Genomic DNA, 19,202 nt, shown 5'->3' with positions numbered 1-19,202 from the left:
ACTTATGAGTGAGTAATATGATAATTATCTTTCTGGGCCTGGGTTACCTTACTCAGTATGATGTTTTCTAGCTCCATCCATTTGCTTGCATAATTTCCCTTTGGTTATCAGTATGGCGATTTCTCAGAAAATTAGGAAACAACCTTCCTCAAGATCCAGCAATAACACTTTTGGGTATATATCCAAAGGTTGCTCAGTTATACCACAAAGACATGTGCTCAGCTATGTTGTTGATAGCAGCATTGTTTGTCATAGCCAGAACCTGGAAACAACCTAAATGCCCCTCAATCAAAGACTGGATAAGAAAAATGTGGTACATTTACACAGTAGAGTACTGCACAGCAGAAAAAATAATGACATCTTGAAATTTGCAGGCAAATGGATGGATCTAGAAAACATCATTTTGAGTGAGGTAACCCAGACCCAGAACGACAAATATCATATGTACTCACTCATAAGTGGATTTTAGATATAAAGCAAAGAAAACCAGCCTACAATTCAGTCCCAGAGACCCTAGACAATAATGAGGATCCTAAGAGAGACATACATGGATCTACATGAGAAGTAGAAAAAGACAAGATTTCCTGAGTAAATTGGGAGAACGAGGACCATAGGGAGGGTGGAAGTGGAGGGGAGAGGCAGGGAGGGGAGCAGAGAAAAATGTATAGCTCAATAAAATCAATAAAAAACTAAAAATTCTTCTTCTTGGGATATTTTTTTTATTGTGCAATGAAGGAACTGTGAAAATACCTTTAAATTTTAGATTAGATTTAAGGTTTATTCATATTAATATGGATATGGTGAAGAAGGACTTAGAGCCAAAGACAATTAGGACTTTAAAATGTCTTGGCAAAGAAAGTAGTACAAAATTTGCTTCTAAAAGTACCCTTTGCCCTAGTGTTAGTAGCTTCCTATTGAGTGAACAGAATTAGCCACCACTGGGATTTCATCGTTGACTCTTAGTGATTAATTATTTCCAATTCTTAATGGAATCAATTCCTCAGTTATTTTCCTCTAGAAACTCTTTGAAAAAGACTGCAAATTAACAACTGAATTTTAGTTTACTAAGTGATCCCTAGGAGAAAAGGCTTTTGTAGTTCACATCACCAGGGCTGGCACTGTAGTTTTAACTGCTTGCATACATCTATCCTGAGCTTTGTTAGTACGAACACTTAAAAATGAATGACTATGAGATGGCTCAGAGGTTAAGAGCATTGCCTGCTCTTCCAAAGGTTCTGAATTCCCAGCAACCACATGGTGGCTCACAACCATCTGTAATGGGGTCTGGTGCCCTCTTCTGGCCTGCAGGCATACACACGGACAGAATATTGAATACATAATAAATAAATAAATAACTAAATAAATAAATATTTAAAAAAATGATTGACTATGTTACTGCTAACTACTTACTTACTAATATATTTTATTTACACAAGCATGATCCTTAATATGAACCATATATCACTATATGGTTATTTTATTATTTTGTCTTTGCGATTATAGTACAATTACATCATTTCACCCTTCCTTCTCCTCCTCTACCCAAGCCATCCCATATATACCTACTTGTTCTCTTTCAAATCCATGGCCTCTTTTTGCATTAATTGCTGCTTCATTATATATATATATATATATATGTAAGTATATATGTATCAGTACATAAGTATAACCTTCTCACTCTGTATAATGTTATTTGTATGTATGTTTTTGTGACTGACCATGTGGTATTGGATAATTCATTGGTGTGTTCTTCCCTGGGGAAGACTATTTCATTTTCAGCACTCCTTACTTACCTTCTTGATTTGGTTAATGTGGCATACCACCTTTATTTATTTCTATATGTTGACCTAGTTTTGAACTTTACTTGTGTAAAGTATGAATGAATTTTACTTGTGTAAATTACATTTTTAGAGTATTGTGAATTTGATATGACACTTTGTTTAGTATTTTTGCTTTTGCATTCACAAAAACATTGGTCTGCATATTGCTAAAATATTGACCTATCAGACATGATGTGATGCCATTGTTTGCAACAGTATCATGAAAGGCGCATGGATTACCAAGTACTTTCTGATAAATAAGAAGCCTATTCAATAGGACAGAGTTTATAACTATAAACCCGGTCAAAAGTCCATGGCTTAGGATAGCTTAGGCCCCTTTTGTTATTTTGCTAGATGGCAATGTCAAACTGCCTTCTAAATATGATTATATCTACAGATCTCAGCCTTGTCCACTTTCTCTTGTGATTTTATTTTTTTGAGCTCATGTCCCCTGTTTTTTATTTAGTCTATGGCAAAGTTTCTAAATTTTGCTTATATTTTCAAAGAAATATTATTGGATCTACGTGTCATCTATCTATCTATCTATCTATCTATCTATCTATCTATCTATCTATCTATCTCCAATAAATTTTCTTTTGTCCTTTCTTTTTTTGAGGCAGGGTCTCTCTACATAACGCTGGCTGACATGAAACTCATTGTGTAGACCAGGCTGACCTCAAACTCACACCGTTTTTCCTTGCAGCAATGTGCCTTGCCCTCTCTGATGAGTGGATTGGGGGGTGGTCTTGGCGGGATAGGTTGAGGAAATGGGAGGAGGGGAGGAATTAGGAACTGGGATTGGTATGTAAAATGAAACAAAACATAATTTTTTATTTCTTTTTATTTATTTATTTATTAAAAATTTCCACCTCCTCCCATCCTCCCATTTCCCTCCCACTCCCTCTCCCTCTTGCTCTCTAGTCCTAAGAGAAGTGAGGGTGGCCCTGCCCTGTGGGAAGTCCAAGCCTTCCCCCTCCATCCAGGTCTAGGAAGGTGTGCATCCAAACAGACTAGGCTCCCAAAAAGCCAGTACATGCAATAGAATCAAAATCCGGTGTCATTATCATTGGCTTCTCAGTCTGCCCTCATTGTCAGCCACATTCAGAGAGTCCGGTTTGATCACATGCTCGTTCAGTCTCAGTCCAGCTGTCCTTGGTGAGCTTCCATTAGATCAATCCCACCGTCTCAGTGGGTGGACACACCCCACACGGTCCTGACTTCCTTGTTCATGTTCTCCCTCCTTCTGCTCTTCATTTGGGCCTTGGGAGCTCAGTCCTGTGCTCCAGTGTGGGTCTCTGTTTCTATCTCCATCCATTGCCAGATGAAGGTTCTATGGTGATATGCAAGATATTCATCAGTGTGGCTATGGGATAAGGACAGATCAGGCACCCTCTCCTCTGCTGCCCACGGACCTAGCTGGGGAAATTCCCTTGGACACCTGGGAACCCCTCTTGAGCCAAGTCTCTTGCCAACTCTAAAATGGCTCCCTTAGTTAAGATACCTTCTTCCCTGCTCCCATATCCACCCTTCCTCCATCTCAACCATCCCATTCCCCCAAGCTCTCCCCAATCCTCCCCTTCTCCCTTCTCTCTCCCCATCTTTTCTTCCCCCCAATCCACCCACCCCCTGCTCCCAACTTTTGCCTGGCGATCTTGTCTACTTCCAATATCCAGGAAGATAAATATATGTTTTTCTTTGGGTTCACCTTCTTACTTAGCTTCTCTAGAATCACGAACTATAGGCTTAATGTCCTTTGTTTATGGCTAGAATCCACTTATGAGTGAGTACATACCATATTCCTCTTTTTGGGTGTGGGTTATCTCACTCAGTAAAGTGTTTTCTATTTCCATCCATTTGCATGAAAAATTCAAAATGTCATTGTTTTTTACCGCTGAGTAGAACTCTAAAATTTATATGTGCCACACCTTCTTTATCCATTCTTCTATTGAGGGGCACCTAGGTTGTTTCCAGGTTCTGTCTATTACAAATAGTGATGCTATGAACATAGTTGATCAAATGAAAATAAGTTATAAAAAGAGAAATGGAAGAGAAAATATTTGAGTGTCTGGAGAGACATTTTGCATAAGCGTAGCCAGCAGATATTTCATATATATGCTCAACATTAGCAACAGTCAAGGAAATGGCAATGAAAGTAAAAATCAATTCATAGCTCTTGAAATGAACGTTATTAAAAAGAGAAATTACAGAGAAAAGGGAACCCACATACTCTATTACTTTGAATGTAAATTAGTTTAATAATTATGGAAAATGTCATGAAGTTTATAAAAAAATTAAAAATGGAACTATTAGGCATACATCTACAGTAAAACAATAAGTATATTAAATATCTTTACATTACTATGTTTGCTACAGCATTCAAAGAATAGAATCAATATAAGTATTGATCAATGAATAAATTGACAAGGAAAATGTGGCCTATAGATACTGTGCAACAAAATTCAGTCATATTAAATAAAAAATCCTGTCCTTTTGTAACTACTTTGGTGAGTCTTGCAGATATTTAATTAATTGGAACAAATAAGACACTATTCAATAGGCAAGAATTATAAAATACAAGCATCTCCACAGGGAGACATTTCCCAGGGAATTTGCTCTGCTAACTCTGGAAGAAGGATTAATAAGGTACATTTGTGTAAATAATGCCCAAGAGGCAGAAGGACCAGCATACAAAACTCCCTGAAAACATTCTGCTACATTCTGCTATTGTTTTCCAAAGCCATGTTCTTTTTTCTTTTGTCACTGGTATCAAGAAAAAAACCAAAGAGTTTTAAATGCTTATCTGTGTACATAGAATGCTCACCCTAACTCAGCCTGAAAAATTCTAATGAGCTCCTTCATAATCTTTCTTTATTGAATATTATTTAAGAAAATAGTGTAAGTAAAAAGACACTTGCTTTTAATGATCATAGATAATATTTTTAATTATTGGTATTTTTATTATCCCAAGTGAGGTAACCCAGAACCAGAAAGACAAATATGGTATATATTTACTTACAAGTGGATATTAGCTGTTAAGTAAAAATTAAACAATAATCAAGCTATAATTCACAGACTCAGAGAGGTTAGGTAAAGAGAAGGGCTCTAAGGGGATGCATGGATCTCCCTGGGAAGAGGAAATAGAAATCGATTTTGTCTGAACTGTGAATGGGTAGGGATGGAAGCAGGAGGGTTGGGGCGGGGTAGAGGTAGAGGGAGAGAGTACAGGACAGACAGATGTTATTGGTCCTTTGCAGGAGAGCTGGAAACCTAGTGCAGTGCAAACTTCCTGGAATTTTGAGGGTGACCCTAGTGAGGACTCCTAGTAGTGGAGGATACTGACTTGGCCATCTTTTGTAGCCAGGCAAGGCTTCCAGTTGTGGGACTGGATTGCATTCTGTTCAGTTGTTGGCCAAGGGGTCCCAAGAAGATCCCCAAACAATCCAGGCTGATGCTATCCCAGAGGGTCCCCATTGCTGAGGACAACATCCACATAGCTCATTGAACGTAGGGAGGTAGAGCTTGTGCCTTCATGGAGCTTTCGCCCTTTCTTTCTAGTCTCTTTGACCTGGGAAGGTACTCTCATGCTACTGAAAGAGAAACGTGGACACCAATCCAGCCCCCAAACCTTTCACCTACAATACAATCTATCCTGCCTGCAAGGTGTGCTGGGCAATGGTGGTGTAGAACTTTAGGGAGTGGCCAACCAATGTCTGGTTTAACTTGAGGGCCAAGCCACAAGGGGGAGACCAGCCCTACAGTGCCTGGATGGTCAGAAACTGGAGACTGGATAGCTCAGGGACCTAAGGTAGAACCAAACACGACTAGGAAAAAAAATCAATGAAATGATTTCTAATGATATTCTTCTATACTCATAGAATGGTGTCTTGTCTAGTTATTAACAGAGCTGCTTCCTCTGGCATTGTATGGGATGGGTGCAGAGATCAATAACCAGACATTATGGAGAGAGAGAGAGAGAGAGAGAGAGAGAGAGAGAGAGAGAGAGAGAGAGAGAGAGAGAGAGAGAGAGTCTAAATTGGGGGCTCCATCAGGTCCTTCCGCTCAGAACTCTGGGAACTCACAGAAGGCAGGGAGTATGACTGTAGGAATCAGAGGGGATGGAGGACACCAGGAGAACATGGCTCACTGAGTCGTCTAAAGAGGGCTCGAATGGGCTCATAGAGACCGAAACAGCAAGAGCGCGGCCTGCGTGGGTCTGCACTAGGTCCTCTGCTTGTATGTTAAAGCTCTTAGCTTGGTGCTCTCTTGTGAGACCCCTGGCAGTGGGGGCAAAGGAGTCTCTGACATTTTTGCCTGCTTCTGGGACTCTCTTCTTCCTACTGGGTTGCCTTGTCCAGCCTCTCTATGAGGCTCCTGCTTTGTCTTATTGTACCTTGTTTTGTCATGTTGGAAGCCTGCCTGTTTCTAAAGGGAAAGAAAGGGGGAGTGGATCTGGGTAAGAGTGGAGGTGGGGGAAGCTGGGAGGAATGGAGGGAACGAAAACTGTGGTCCAGATATATTGTATGAGAGAGGAATCTTTTTTCAATTAAAAATAAAATAAAAGTTGGTATTTTATATAAATTTTCATTAACACAAATTAATCACACATATTGGTAGGATTTAGAAAATATTTCTATAGATGCATATAGCATTCAACTTTTCTTTTACCACTTCCTTCAACCCCTCCATCACTTCCAGTCTGGGTGGGGAAGATGGTCATGAAATCTCAGTATTAACGGAGGTGCTATTGGCATTTGATAGCTGCTGGAATAGAGAGAATAAGTTTCTTTGTTTGTTTTTGTGGTTTTTTAAAAATTATACAACCACTGGTAGATTGACTACTACCAGGGCAAGGCAGGTCCCACTCTCAAGACTAGCTGGTTATCACAAACTGGCCTTGAAGTGGAAAGAAGAAAAAAAAAGAAGAAATCTTACAGCTGGGTGAGAAGGCTAGGAGCGAAGAGTGGATGGTAATGGGAGGATGTGCTCAAAATACATTGTAAGAAATTCTCAAAGAATTAATACATTTTTAGTAGATTTATTTTGTGTGTGTGCCCATGAGTGTGTGTCTGTGTGAGGATATATTCACCTGTGTGTGCAGATATCCCTGGATCCCAGAAGAGGACATTGGAATCTTTGGAGTTAAGAGTAACCAGAGCTCGTGATTCACTTGAGGTGAGCACTGGGATTCAAACTCCAGTCCTTACGATCAAGCAACAGATAACTCTTAACATCGGAGCCATCGCTCCAGCCCCAATCAGCTGTCTTTTTCCTGAGCCTTTTACACATAATTCTTTGGAAGTTTGGTTTTTTATAATGTCTGTGTGTGTCTTACATTTGCAAAATGAATCATCTTTTTTAACTCAGTGGTTTATATATTCAGTTCATCTTTATTTTTCTGTACATTTACTCTAATTTAGGATCCTAGATCTGTCACCCATTAAAAATAACATTGTGGAAGTATTTTATAAACAAATCCCTTGTGCATATGTAATCTATGACATTCCTTTTTCCTCCTTAATGAAAATAGATTCATATTTCATACACTATATCCTGATTATAGTTTCTTCTCCCTCTGTTCCTTCAAGTTCCTCATCCAGACCCACTCCCTTCTGTGTCTCATTAGAAAGAACAAATTTTTAAGAGATAACAATAAAACATAACAAAATAAAATATGAAAGATACAATGAAAACTGTCACATTGAAGTTGAATGAGACAAACCAACAGAAGGAAAAGAGGCCGAGAGAAGGCGCAAACATCAGTGGTCCACTCTTTCAGACATTCAGGAGTCCCACAAAAACTCAAGAGTGAAAGGAGGACTTGGTGCAGACCTGTGGAGGCCCCGTGCTTGCTGCTTCAGCCTTTGTGATTTCATGTGAACTTTGCTCATTTGATTTGGAGGACTTTGCTCTTCTGGTGTCCTCCATCCCTTCTGGTTTTTACATTCCTTCTTCCTCCTCTTCTTTGGAGTTCCCCAAGCTCTGAGGAGACATCTCATTTAGAGTTGAGTATTGCAAGCTCTCTCTCTTCATAAGGTCTGTTTGTGGGTCTCTGCATTGTTTTCTTATGTACTTCAGGAGGAAGTTTCTCTGACGATGGCTGAAAAAGGCACTGACCTAAGAGTATAGCACAATGTCATTAGGAGTCATTTTATCACTTTTTTTTTTTAAACTAGCAGTGTTTGGTTTTACCCTAGGTTTCAGGACTATCTAATACCTGGTTCATGGTCACCCAAGTAGTGTTGTGTATGGTGGGTTCTATTTCCTGGAGTGAATCTTATGTCAAATCAGACATTGGTTGGTTGCTTCCACAAGCTTTGTACCACCACTGCTTTGGCATATTTTTCAGGCAGAACAGCATTATAATCAAAGATTTTGTGACCGAGTTGGCGTATCATTTCTCTTCCATCAGCCTGCAGAGTACCTTGCTGTACTAGAGACACTAGAGCATCAGGACGAAGGTTCTATGTAGGTACCAAATAGACCATTTCATGTTTAATGACTTATGTGGGTGATGTCCTCAGCAATGGAGCATTTCTGCCATTTTGTGGAGAACAACCTATTACTTGGCAGCAGCATGGGTTGTTTGGGGATTTCCGTGGGACCTCTTTGACCAATAACTCGATTGGTTGTAACCCAGTCCAGGTACTGGAAGCTTTGTTTGGTGACAAGAAATGTCCAGTTCAGACTCCATCTTTCCCATTATTTGGAGACTTCATTAGATTGGCCTTCATATAGGAAGTTTCCATTTGCACCGGATTTCCATACCACTTTTCAAAAGCCCTTCAGTTTCAGCTGTCTCTCTCCACGTGACCTCTTCCTCTAACCTGATCCTCCTGTTCAAGTTGCCCCTCTTCCCAGCCTACTCATAAAATCTATTAATTCCTCTCAGGACAATTCGTGTGCCTCTACCTCGTCTCTTCCTCCATACCTAACATTTCTGGGTCTACAGATTATAGGTCAGTTATCATTTACTGACTGGCTAATATCCACATATAAGTGAATACATACTCTATTTTTCTGGTCTGGGCTACTTCACTCGGAGTGATTTTTTGTTAGTTCCATTCATTTTATAATGTGACTAAAAATAGCTGAGTATTACTCCATTGTGTACATGTATCACGTTCTCTTTATCCATTCTTCTGTTGGGGGACATGTAGGTTGTTTCCGGATTTTGGCTGTTGTGAATAAAGCAGCAATGAACATGGCTGAGTAAATGTTATTGTGATAGGATGAAGAGTCCTCTGGGTATATGCCCAAAAGTGTTATAGCTGGATCTTGAGGTAGATTAATTCTCAGTTTTCTGAGGAACTGCCATATTGATTTCCACAGTGGCTATACAAGTTTGCACTTCCCTCAACAGTGGATGAGCATTCTCCTTGCTTCACATCTTCACCAACATGAGTTGTCACTTGTGTTATTGATCTTAGCAATTCTGACAGGTGCAAAATGGATAGTCCATTTTACCATGAACAAGGGAGGTCTTTCCGTCTCCAATATCTTCTTCAATTTCCTTCTTCAACGACTTGAAATTTTTAATCATACAAGTGTTCCACTTGCTTGATTAGAGTTATCCCAAAATATTTTGAATTGGTTGAGGCTATTGTGGAAGGAGTTGTTTCCTTGATTTCTTTATCAGAGCATTTGTCATTTGTATATAGGGCTACTGATTTTTGTGTGTTAGTTTTTTATCCAGCTACTTTGTTGAAAGTCTTTATCAGCTGTAGGAACTTCCCAGTGGAATTTTTAGGGTCATTTATGTATACTATCATATCATCTGAATATAGATAGTTTAACTTCTTTCTTTCCAATTTGTAGACCCTTGATCTCCTTCAGCTACCTTAATGGTCCTGAGGCTTCAAGTCTTGAATAGTTATGGAAAGAGTGAAAAACCCTGTCTTTTTCCTGATTAGAGTGAAATTGTTTTGAATTTTTTTCATTAAATTTATATTGGCCATAGACTTGCTACAAATTGCCTTTATCATGTTGAGGTATGTCCCTTGTATTCCCAGTCTCTCCAGGGCATTTATCACAAAAAGAGTCTGGACTTTTGTCAAAAGTCTTTTGTACATCTAATGAGATGATCCTGTCCTTTTTTTTCTTTCAATTTATTTATGTGGTAAGTTACATTTATCAGTTTATGTATGTTGAGCCTTCTCTGCATCTCTGAGATCAAGCTGATTTGGTCATGATGGACAATCTTTTTGAGATGTTCTTGCATTTGGTTTGCAAGTATTTTACTGAGAATTTTTGTATCCATGTTTGTGAGAAAAGTTGGCCAGTAATTTTTGTTCTTTTTAAAGTCTTTATGTGGTTTGAGCAATTGTGACCTCAAAAAAATAATTGGGCAATGTACCTTCTCTTTCTATTTTGTGAAATAATTTGAAGAGTATTGGCTTTAGCTCTCCTTGGAAAGTCTGGAAGAATTCTGTGTTAAAATCATCTGACCCTGGTCTGTTTTCTTTTTTCTCTTTTCTTTTCTTCTTTCTTTCTTTCTTTCTTTCTTTCTTTCTTTCTTTCTTTCTTTCTTTCTTTCTTTCTTTTCTTGCTTGCTTGCTTTCCTTCTCCTCCTCCTCTTCCTTCTTCTTATTCATGTTCTTTCACTTCACTTTGTCCCCTCTAACAAAAAAATAAAGAACATTCAGAGGTAAGATATTTGAGTTTTTGTTTTTTTTTTCCCCTCAGATCTTTGCCTGCCACAGACAGCCTATTCTGAGCTCTGAGGGGTACTGAGGCTGGTACTCAAGGCTCCCAATACTTACTCTATGCCTAACTGTTGTGTTATTCAGATAGTAGCATGCCTATTGAAGGTTTAAAAGTTAACACCCACATCAAGAGAATACATACTGTAGTTGTCTTTTTGCGTCTGGGTTACTTCAGTCAGGATGAATTTTTTAGTATGATCCATTCTTCTAAGAATTTTAGAATAGCTTACTGGGTTCTCAACACTCAATAGCTTTTATATTCCAAATTTCTATGTCCTTTCACAGTCCTCCCTAAAACAACCTAGTAAGGTCTGTCATAGCAATACCCCGGTCCTGGTACCAACTTGTCTTAGGGTTTCTATTGCTGCAACAAAACACCATAGCCAAAAAGCAACTTAGAAAGGAAAGGGCTTATTTGACTTACATTCCAATACTGCTTTCATCACTGAAGGAAGTCAGGACAGGAACCCAAACAGGGCAGGAACCTGGAAGCAAGAGCTGATGCAGAGGCCATTGAGAGGTGGTGCTTACTGGTTTGGTCCCCATGGCTTGCTCAGCCTGCTTTCTTATAGAACCAAGGACCACCAGCCCTGAGACAGTACCACTCACAAAGCACCGGGCCCCCCTTCATCAGTCACTAATTAAGAAAATGGCTAACACCTGGCTCTCATGAGGGCATTTTTTCAATTGGGTTTCCCTCCTTTCAGATGACTCTAGTTGTTGTGTCAAGTTGACATAAGGCTAGCCCGTACCTTACGCTTTTTGTGGGTCATTGTGTGGTTTTGTTATCAATATAATAGTGGTTTTATTTTGTTTATTTATTTAATTATTTTATATGTAGTGGTGCTTTGCCTGCATGTATGTATGTGTACCATGTGCTTGCTGGGTTCTCTCTCTCTCTCTCTCTCTCTCTCTCTCTCTCTCTCTCTCTCTCTCTCTCTCACACACACACACACATTTCTCAAAAGGAAAAAGAGAAAAATGCAAAGATGACATCATTTGCCCCAAAACAGTGTGCATAAAGACAACACTCAAGTATCCCCAAATTCCCACAAACAGTAATTTTGAGCCATCTTTATTAACCAAGAGTAATAAAACGTTTTCACAGCATGCAGAGGGGAATCTTACATCAATCTCCTTGTATTCTTTGATGAAGTTTGATCCTTTGTTTATGTGTGTGTTCTAGAGTTTATCAAGGCAATTATCTTTGGCAAAAAGATCTATAGGACTGGTAGGTTTCAGAGAGGAGATACTGGCTTGATCTTTTACAGTACTGATATGTTTGAAATAATATCTAAGCATGTGGAGTTCTTTTATTAAAGTCTGTTATGAACAGATTTATGGGTAGAAGAGAGGACATGTGGATAGGTTGGGCCTAGAGACTCAAAATGGCTTTGGTGGAATGAACTCAGGAAGACAGAGAACTGGGTTTGTTTATGAGATATATTTGCTGGTCCAAATCTGGAGCGTAGGGGTGCATGTAGCTGGGTGAACAGGCTGTATCTGTCATGGGAGGGGACTGTGGGCTTGGGGTTAGGTATGTAGAGTCCTTGTTGAAGTCTAAAGATCATTTGTGGTATAGACAGCAGAGGCTAGACTAGGTTGTATGTAGAACCCAGGCTAGACTGGGTGGGTTGATGAGAAGGCAAGGATGGGAAGGTCAGGGAAACTCATCAGACTAGACTTCGGAAAGGGAGATGGAAATCTTGCTTGGTAGAGAAGTTGACTGCAGTGCAAATGGGACCTGTGCACAGTGACAATTCCTGCAAGAAGCTTAGAGATTAGCTTTGACACAGGAGGGGATGGCCAGACTAGACGAAGACACTGGATGTGGGATGGGTTGAGGAGAGGGTGTGGATGGGGCCATATTTTGAACTTTTGTCTCTAATTTACTCACTATTATATTCACTTTGAGGACTGTCTTGTGGAGGTCTTACATAGGTTTTCTTAATTCATCTGTTTGCTTGAATCTTCTATAAGATCAATTCTTTTCTAAAGTAGGATTGAATTTTTTCATAGACATTTCCGTTATCTCTGTGGCTTTGCATTCCATTATTTGGGAGTTGGTCATTTGGGCATGGCTCATGGATGTAGCCGTGTCATTTCTCGAGTTTCTCTGTTAAATCTTGACATATGTTGAAGTAGATTTATCTTTCACTTTTGACCTTCTCTTTTTCCTAGTTTATTTGGATGTTTTGTTTTCTGTGACTCTTCCCAGGGGGATCTCTCCATGAAATTTGACAACTGGAATTAGTTGTAGTTGGTGTTGGTTGTTAAATGGACTCTTGGAGGTAAAAAAAACCCTCATTATTTCTTGGCTTTTGTGAACATTCTAGGGATAGACTAACAAATATCAGACCTACTGAGATCTGTGTATTCGCTGGAAACTGGTTTCCAGCAGTCCCCAAACAACCTCTGAGAATACAAGAATATAGAGTTCTGTTCTTGAAATGACTGCTGGAACCTTAGAAGTCAAAATACCAGACCAATCCTGACCTGTGAGATAATGAAGCCATAGCCTCAGTTTCTCAATTGATGTAGGGCCACTGAATCTGAGGCCTGCCCTGATTTCTGGGATCACTTGGGACGAAGAGCTAGTCCTGTGGTATTCTCTGGTCCCAATGAAGATGGAAGCTTGATTCCATTAATTCAGCAACCTATTAATTGATAATGGGCTGGTTACCATGTGAAAACATTAAGGTCATAACAAAGAGTAACAGCTTGCAGATGACGCATTCTAATTCCATGTGTATTATTAATCTTTCAAGGAACAAACCTGAAAAAGATGTATTGTTTTTATTATTATTATTTCTTTTATCTTTTGAGATTATAATATAACTACATCATTTTCCCTTTTCTCTTTCTCTCTCCAAGACCCTGCTTCCATATACTCCTTGTTCTCTTCTAAATTTCTGACCTCTTTTTCATTATTTTTTGTTACATAATATATGTCTTTACATGTATATTCCTAAATATATAAAAATGCAACCTGCTTAGTCTATATACTGTTCTTTGTATGAGCTGATATTGGATAGCCAGTTGGTATGCACATGTATGCATAGGTATATCCCCCCACACAGAGAAGTCCATTGTTCAAAGTCTTTAGGATTTATACTTTTAAATATCTGGGATCCATGTTGCATACCAAATGATAGTCCATTCAGAGTGATACAAGAAGTAATCCTAGAAATTGGAAGGTAGACATAGAAGTTTCAAGAATTCAAGGTCAGAAAGGGTTAGATGAAATGATGTTTCACTTTTTAAATTTGTTTTGTCGTTGTAAATTATTTGAAAATTTTCAAATCACACCTATATCACTCTAAAACTCATTATTTCAGTACAATGAGAGTAAACACAACTATTTTCTGTATTAGAATACATGCTACCATGGAAAATTTGGGAATGTTGATATTCAATGTTTGTTTGAAGTATTAAAAGGAGCAGTGGACAAATACTGAGTACTTAATATTGAATAATTTAACAGATTGTTGAAACACTAATGTTCATAAATGAGACAATTTTTTAACTTTTAGGAGTATAATGTATTATCTATTGCACACCAGAGTGTTTTATTTTTTAATTAATAATTTTAATATCATCAAAATAAGATCAAATAAAAATTTATAATGTGCTAGAATATTATGAAAGATATATCAAGACAACAGTTTTAGTTTTTTAAAAGGTCATATTGGATGAATTGGTCTTCTCCATTATTACAAAGAATTAAGATTGATATATGATTAGCACAACTGGAATTTCAATAATAAAACCTTGAGAAAAATATAAATAAAAGAAAGCTGGATCTTGGCACCATAATAATCCTCAATTTTTCTCACAAACCATGACAATTTTCTGAGATTTTTTTTAAAAAAAATGTTTGTTTGGCTTTAAAAATTATTTTAGTCCCAATGCATTCTTCACAACACATGTTAAATTTTATTGTTTTATTTTATTTTCACAAGAAGATTATGGGGAAGTTTACCCACAAGGGGAATTTCTGTAGTGTCTCTTGCCAAGGAATTTCCACTGAGATTTATTATCTACATGGAGGGCAAAGTCTCATAGCTTTATAAAGTGCGAGAGCCCTTCCTTTGCTTTGTTTGTTTTCTGTGGTGCCAGGACTCAAACCCAAGGCCTTGTGCAGAAGAGGCAAAAAGTCGAACCTCAAGCAAAATTTCCAGCTCCGTCGTCAGTTATTTTTTAAGGGTGCAACATATTTCATCACTTTAAAATTCTTTTAGTTTTTCCTATCAAATATTAAGGATTTATGGTTTAAAAAGGCACTTTATATAGAGGAGTAGTGAATATTTATACACTATTAACACTGACAAAAAGATAAAAAGACCAGTCTTCACTTTTATAAGAAAGTGGAGAACCACCACAAAACATCAACATTAGTTCAAGGTAGGTGTTTCGTATTGATGGAGATTATACATCTGATTTGACTTAAGTTTTGTATAACTCTGCATGCTATGAGTTCTTTATGAAAAATTGCATATTAGAGAATTTGTGTATGAATGACATTTTGATACTAACAAAACTTTTCATCATTTATAATATTGAAACACATTTTAAGGTAGTTTATGGATGTTCCTTGCATTAGTGGGCATTTCCACTAATTAAAATAAATGTGCACAAATATTAAAATGTTGAAGGCCTTAATATCAGATTTAAGTGAAATGATCTTAGAAACTTAAAAAAAATCAAGGAAAGAAAATGCAATCATTATGGGATGAAGAGAACTGTTAGTATTTGGATGCAACTGTAAGAAATATTGCATTAAGTATTGCATATTAAAAAGCTGATGAGTGTGGTGGTCCATGCCCACACCCACAACACTAGTGAGACTGAGATAGAAATCTCATCGCATATTTGAGGCTGCCAAAGCTACATGGAGAGTTTCAAACGAGCGTAGTCTACATAGTGAGATCATGTCTCAAAATATATGAATGAGAGAAAGGTGGGGTGTGGAGAGTTGGGGGGAAAAGGTATTCTTATATATCATGGACATACAGCTAAACAAACTGACAAAAACAATGCATAACTGTCCAAATGTATGTCAGATTACAACTCACATTGTGAAATCCACTAATGTACTCATAGTATGCTGATAAGTCACGTTGCCTTAGTGACATTTTATCTCTAGGATTTGCAATAAATTATTTCATCTTTTTTCAAGTTCCAAATTTATTTTAAGAGATCAGTTTTTCTTAGTGAAATAGGTAAAAGACAGTCAAAGGTTTGGAGAATAGAGCAATATTTGTTGTTTATATGTAACTCAGGCTGACTCACATAGGGTTCAGAGTTCTGAACTCACCCAAACCAACTTTCAATCTAACTAGAGCATGGCGAGGGTCAGTAGATCATGGATGTTAGAAATTCATGAGGTAAGTCAACATGATTTTTAGGCATTATTTAGAATCATCCATTTATTCTTCTAGCTCACATAAGATCAGTCTAAGTTTTCCTTTACTTGTTTGTTGTTCTATTAAAATATACTGTATTATTAATTCTTGGTTAAATGTCTAGATTCATTAATCTTTCTCTTGGAGGCAGTAAAAGGCAATATTTGTTTCTTCAGACTATTACTTTTCATGCCTGCAAGTATTAAATTAGTTCTGTGAAGAGGCATTCCAAGAAAAGTCTCTTAATTTTTCTTAACTCAGTATCTTGATTGCCATAGAAATTCCACACTAAAATACAAGTCTTCACCTTCTCTTGAATTCACCAGTCAACAAAAGTAATGAATCTAGGCAATGCAAGTGCTCCAAAGATCTTCATTCTTTTGGGATTCTCCAACCATCCATGGCTGGAAATGCCTCTCTTCGTAACGGTGCTTGTTGCTTATGTCTGCACAGTGCTGGGAAATATCTCAATTATTGTTGTATCCAGGATAGACTCTCAACTGGACAGTCCAATGTACTTCTTTCTTTCCAACCTCTCCTTCTTGGATCTGTGTTTTACCACAACCACCATCCCTCAGCTGCTTCTGAATCTTTGGGGCCCAGATAAATCTATCAGCTACGCAGGCTGTGTGACACAGTTTTATGTTTTTCACTTCCTGGGGGCTACAGAATGCATCCTCCTGGCTGTGATGTCTTTGGATCGTTACATGGCCATATGCAAGCCCCTAAGGTACTCAGCCATCATGCACCAGCAACTCGGCATCCTCCTGGTGTCCATGGCATGGCTGAGTGGTTTGGCTAACTCCTTGCTTCAATCAACCCTCACTGTCAAGCTGCCACTTTGTGGAAACAACAAGGTAGACAACTTTCTCTGTGAGGTCCCAGTGATGATCAAGATGTCCTGTGCTAACACTGCCTTCAACATAGCTATGCTCTCCATTGTAGGGACTTTCTACTCCCTGGTTCCCTTGTCACTTATTCTTATTTCCTATGGGTTCATTGTAGCTACTGTGCTTAGGATTCGTTCCTCAGAGGGCAAGAAGAAAGCCTTTAATACGTGCGGTTCTCATGTTGTTGTTGTGTCTCTTTTCTATGGACCAGTGATCAGCATGTATGTACAACCCTCATCTTCTAATTCTCAGGACAAGAACAAACTTCTGTCCCTGTTCTACAGTTTGGTGACTCCTATGCTTAACCCTTTTATCTATACTTTGAGGAACAAGGACATGAAAGGAGCGATGAAGAGACTTCTTGTCTCATTGTATCACAGGGGAACAGAGCAAACATAATTTTATATCCATCCTCTGCATTGGTGACTTCAGTTTTAACATGATCTCTTTAGCATTCATTAGTTCTATTCTGTCTACATATGTCTTTCCATCATCCTGCTATGATTTCTTCACTTAATATAAACTCTAAGCCTAATTTGTCTGCAGTCTGCATGAGCATGGAGACGACCATATAACTCAGTTGCTTTGTATCTATCTAGAGATTTGTTGTAGAAACCTAAGGACCTGGCAATAAATAAATGTCTACTGATCAATTTTATCAAGCTACAGTAATACAACAACAACAACAATGATGATGATGACTCAAAACAGCAAAAGCAGAAAATTTTAATGCCGTTTTGGAAAATAAGTAAAGAATAATTTAGTCTGCCATTTACCAAGGCTTAAATTTCATATTCAAGAATTATCTCCTCTTTCATAGCTGAGTGTAATGGTGCATGCTTTTAGTCCCAGCACTTGGGAGGCAGATCACAGATTTATTTCTGTGAGTTAAAGGCCAGCCTGGTCTACGTAATAAGTGCCAGGACAGCAAGAGTTACATAAAAACACCCTGTCTTGGAAAAAAAGAATGAACTATTTCATGAATTGCCAGCAAGATCAAGTGAGTTATTACCTCACATCTTGTAAACTGTCAACCACACATCCACTAGTCTTTTAAAAAGAAAATACTTAAAAATATTTGACTTTTACTTTCTAAAACTCTTGAGGGATTCCTTTGTCTAAAGCCAGTCTTTCTAGGTTTCAAGGGGGAAGAGTTAATGATTAATATCCTTAGAAAGTTTTATGTAATTTCTAGTATTGAGAGTTTTTTGGGGAAGATAAGATGTAAAATAGATAAACAAAATTGAAAGTAGAGAAAAATGGATTAAAAAGTAGAGAAAAATATAAAATAAACTATTAGATCCTGAAGTTTTACAGAGAAATAAAGCGGAAAGATTGATGATGATGTGAGGTGATATTTATTATTTTATTAATAATATTAACAAAATAAATTGGTTATTGTCTCATACTTTTGTACTCCCTCCCATAATAATACTGTCATCTTTCAACTTCTGTTTAAAGAATATGTTTCTTTGCTTCTCTAACAACCAAAAATGTATATAAAATCTTCATTCTCCACCCATTATTTTCCTCCAAACAACAAAAACAAAATCTACTAATAGAAAACAAACACTGATTCCAACTAGTTATTACTTATGACAAATTTTCTCATTCTTCAACTTGTGCTTTATTGTACACATTTATCTATTGTATGTGCACATACAATATACATCCACATAGGTACAATAAACTTCTCTCTGTAGACATCAAGGCAAGAAGAAATGTTACATTTTTACTTTTGTTTAGAGAAAGAGAAACTTCATTCTTTTGTAGGTTAACTGGGTCCGTAGTACAGCCATGTCTGCTAAGAATCAGAGAAAAACCAATATAGTCTAGAAAAAACTCATTAAAAGATCCTGAATCCCAGACTCTGAAGAGAAAAAAAGAAAAGCTGCAGGCAGGGAGAGAAGTAAAATCCCAACTTGGTGTTGATTGTATGTAGCCTGTTATGATAGTTTAAGGGTTGAGAGAAAGCTGTCTATAATAGTTTACATATCTCCCCAGGTATCTGAGATACTAATCAGTAGAAATAAATAAAGTTTTAAACATACTACCTAAAGGCATAACTATTTTTAAGGTAAAACTTTTACAGTAAAGATTGTGTCTACAATTTTAAAGTCAGTATTCATTGGATAATTGTTTCATCTTACTAATATTATAACTTATGAATAGATGTTAACTTATTGCACTTTAAACATTACACAATATTGTTCTCTTCCTACTGAATATACTTTATCCTGAATATGTAAGCATCTGTTTCTGTACCTCTAATAATCATTAAAAGGAGCATAATTATAGATCAATTGTGTCAAAACATTAAAATTCAAGTCTGAATGTTATTTCTCAGTAAACATATTGAAGAACATTACTCAAATGCAGGTTTTA

The 19,202-nt window shown here is 37.5% G+C and overlaps 1 protein-coding gene across 1 annotated transcript; it reads left to right on the top strand.

The window, feature by feature from the left end:
• Positions 1–16,265: 16,265 nt before the first annotated feature.
• LOC130886144 (olfactory receptor 2B11-like) lies at positions 16,266–17,216 on the top strand. Its single transcript, XM_057788041.1, has one exon. It carries the CDS (start codon positions 16,266–16,268, stop codon positions 17,214–17,216), a length of 951 nt encoding a protein of 316 aa, XP_057644024.1.
• The last annotated feature ends 1,986 nt before the right edge of the window (positions 17,217–19,202 follow it).

This window comes from Chionomys nivalis, chromosome 13 (assembly GCF_950005125.1).
Source record: "Chionomys nivalis chromosome 13, mChiNiv1.1, whole genome shotgun sequence".
NCBI classification, from domain to species: domain Eukaryota; kingdom Metazoa; phylum Chordata; class Mammalia; order Rodentia; family Cricetidae; genus Chionomys; species Chionomys nivalis.
This window is presented reverse-complemented; position numbering and strand designations above follow the sequence as displayed.

Coding starts and splice junctions, on each gene's coding strand:
- LOC130886144 (XM_057788041.1), top strand. CDS start 16,266: ATGAATCTAGGCAATGCAAGTGCTCCAAAGATCTTCATTCTTTTGGGA.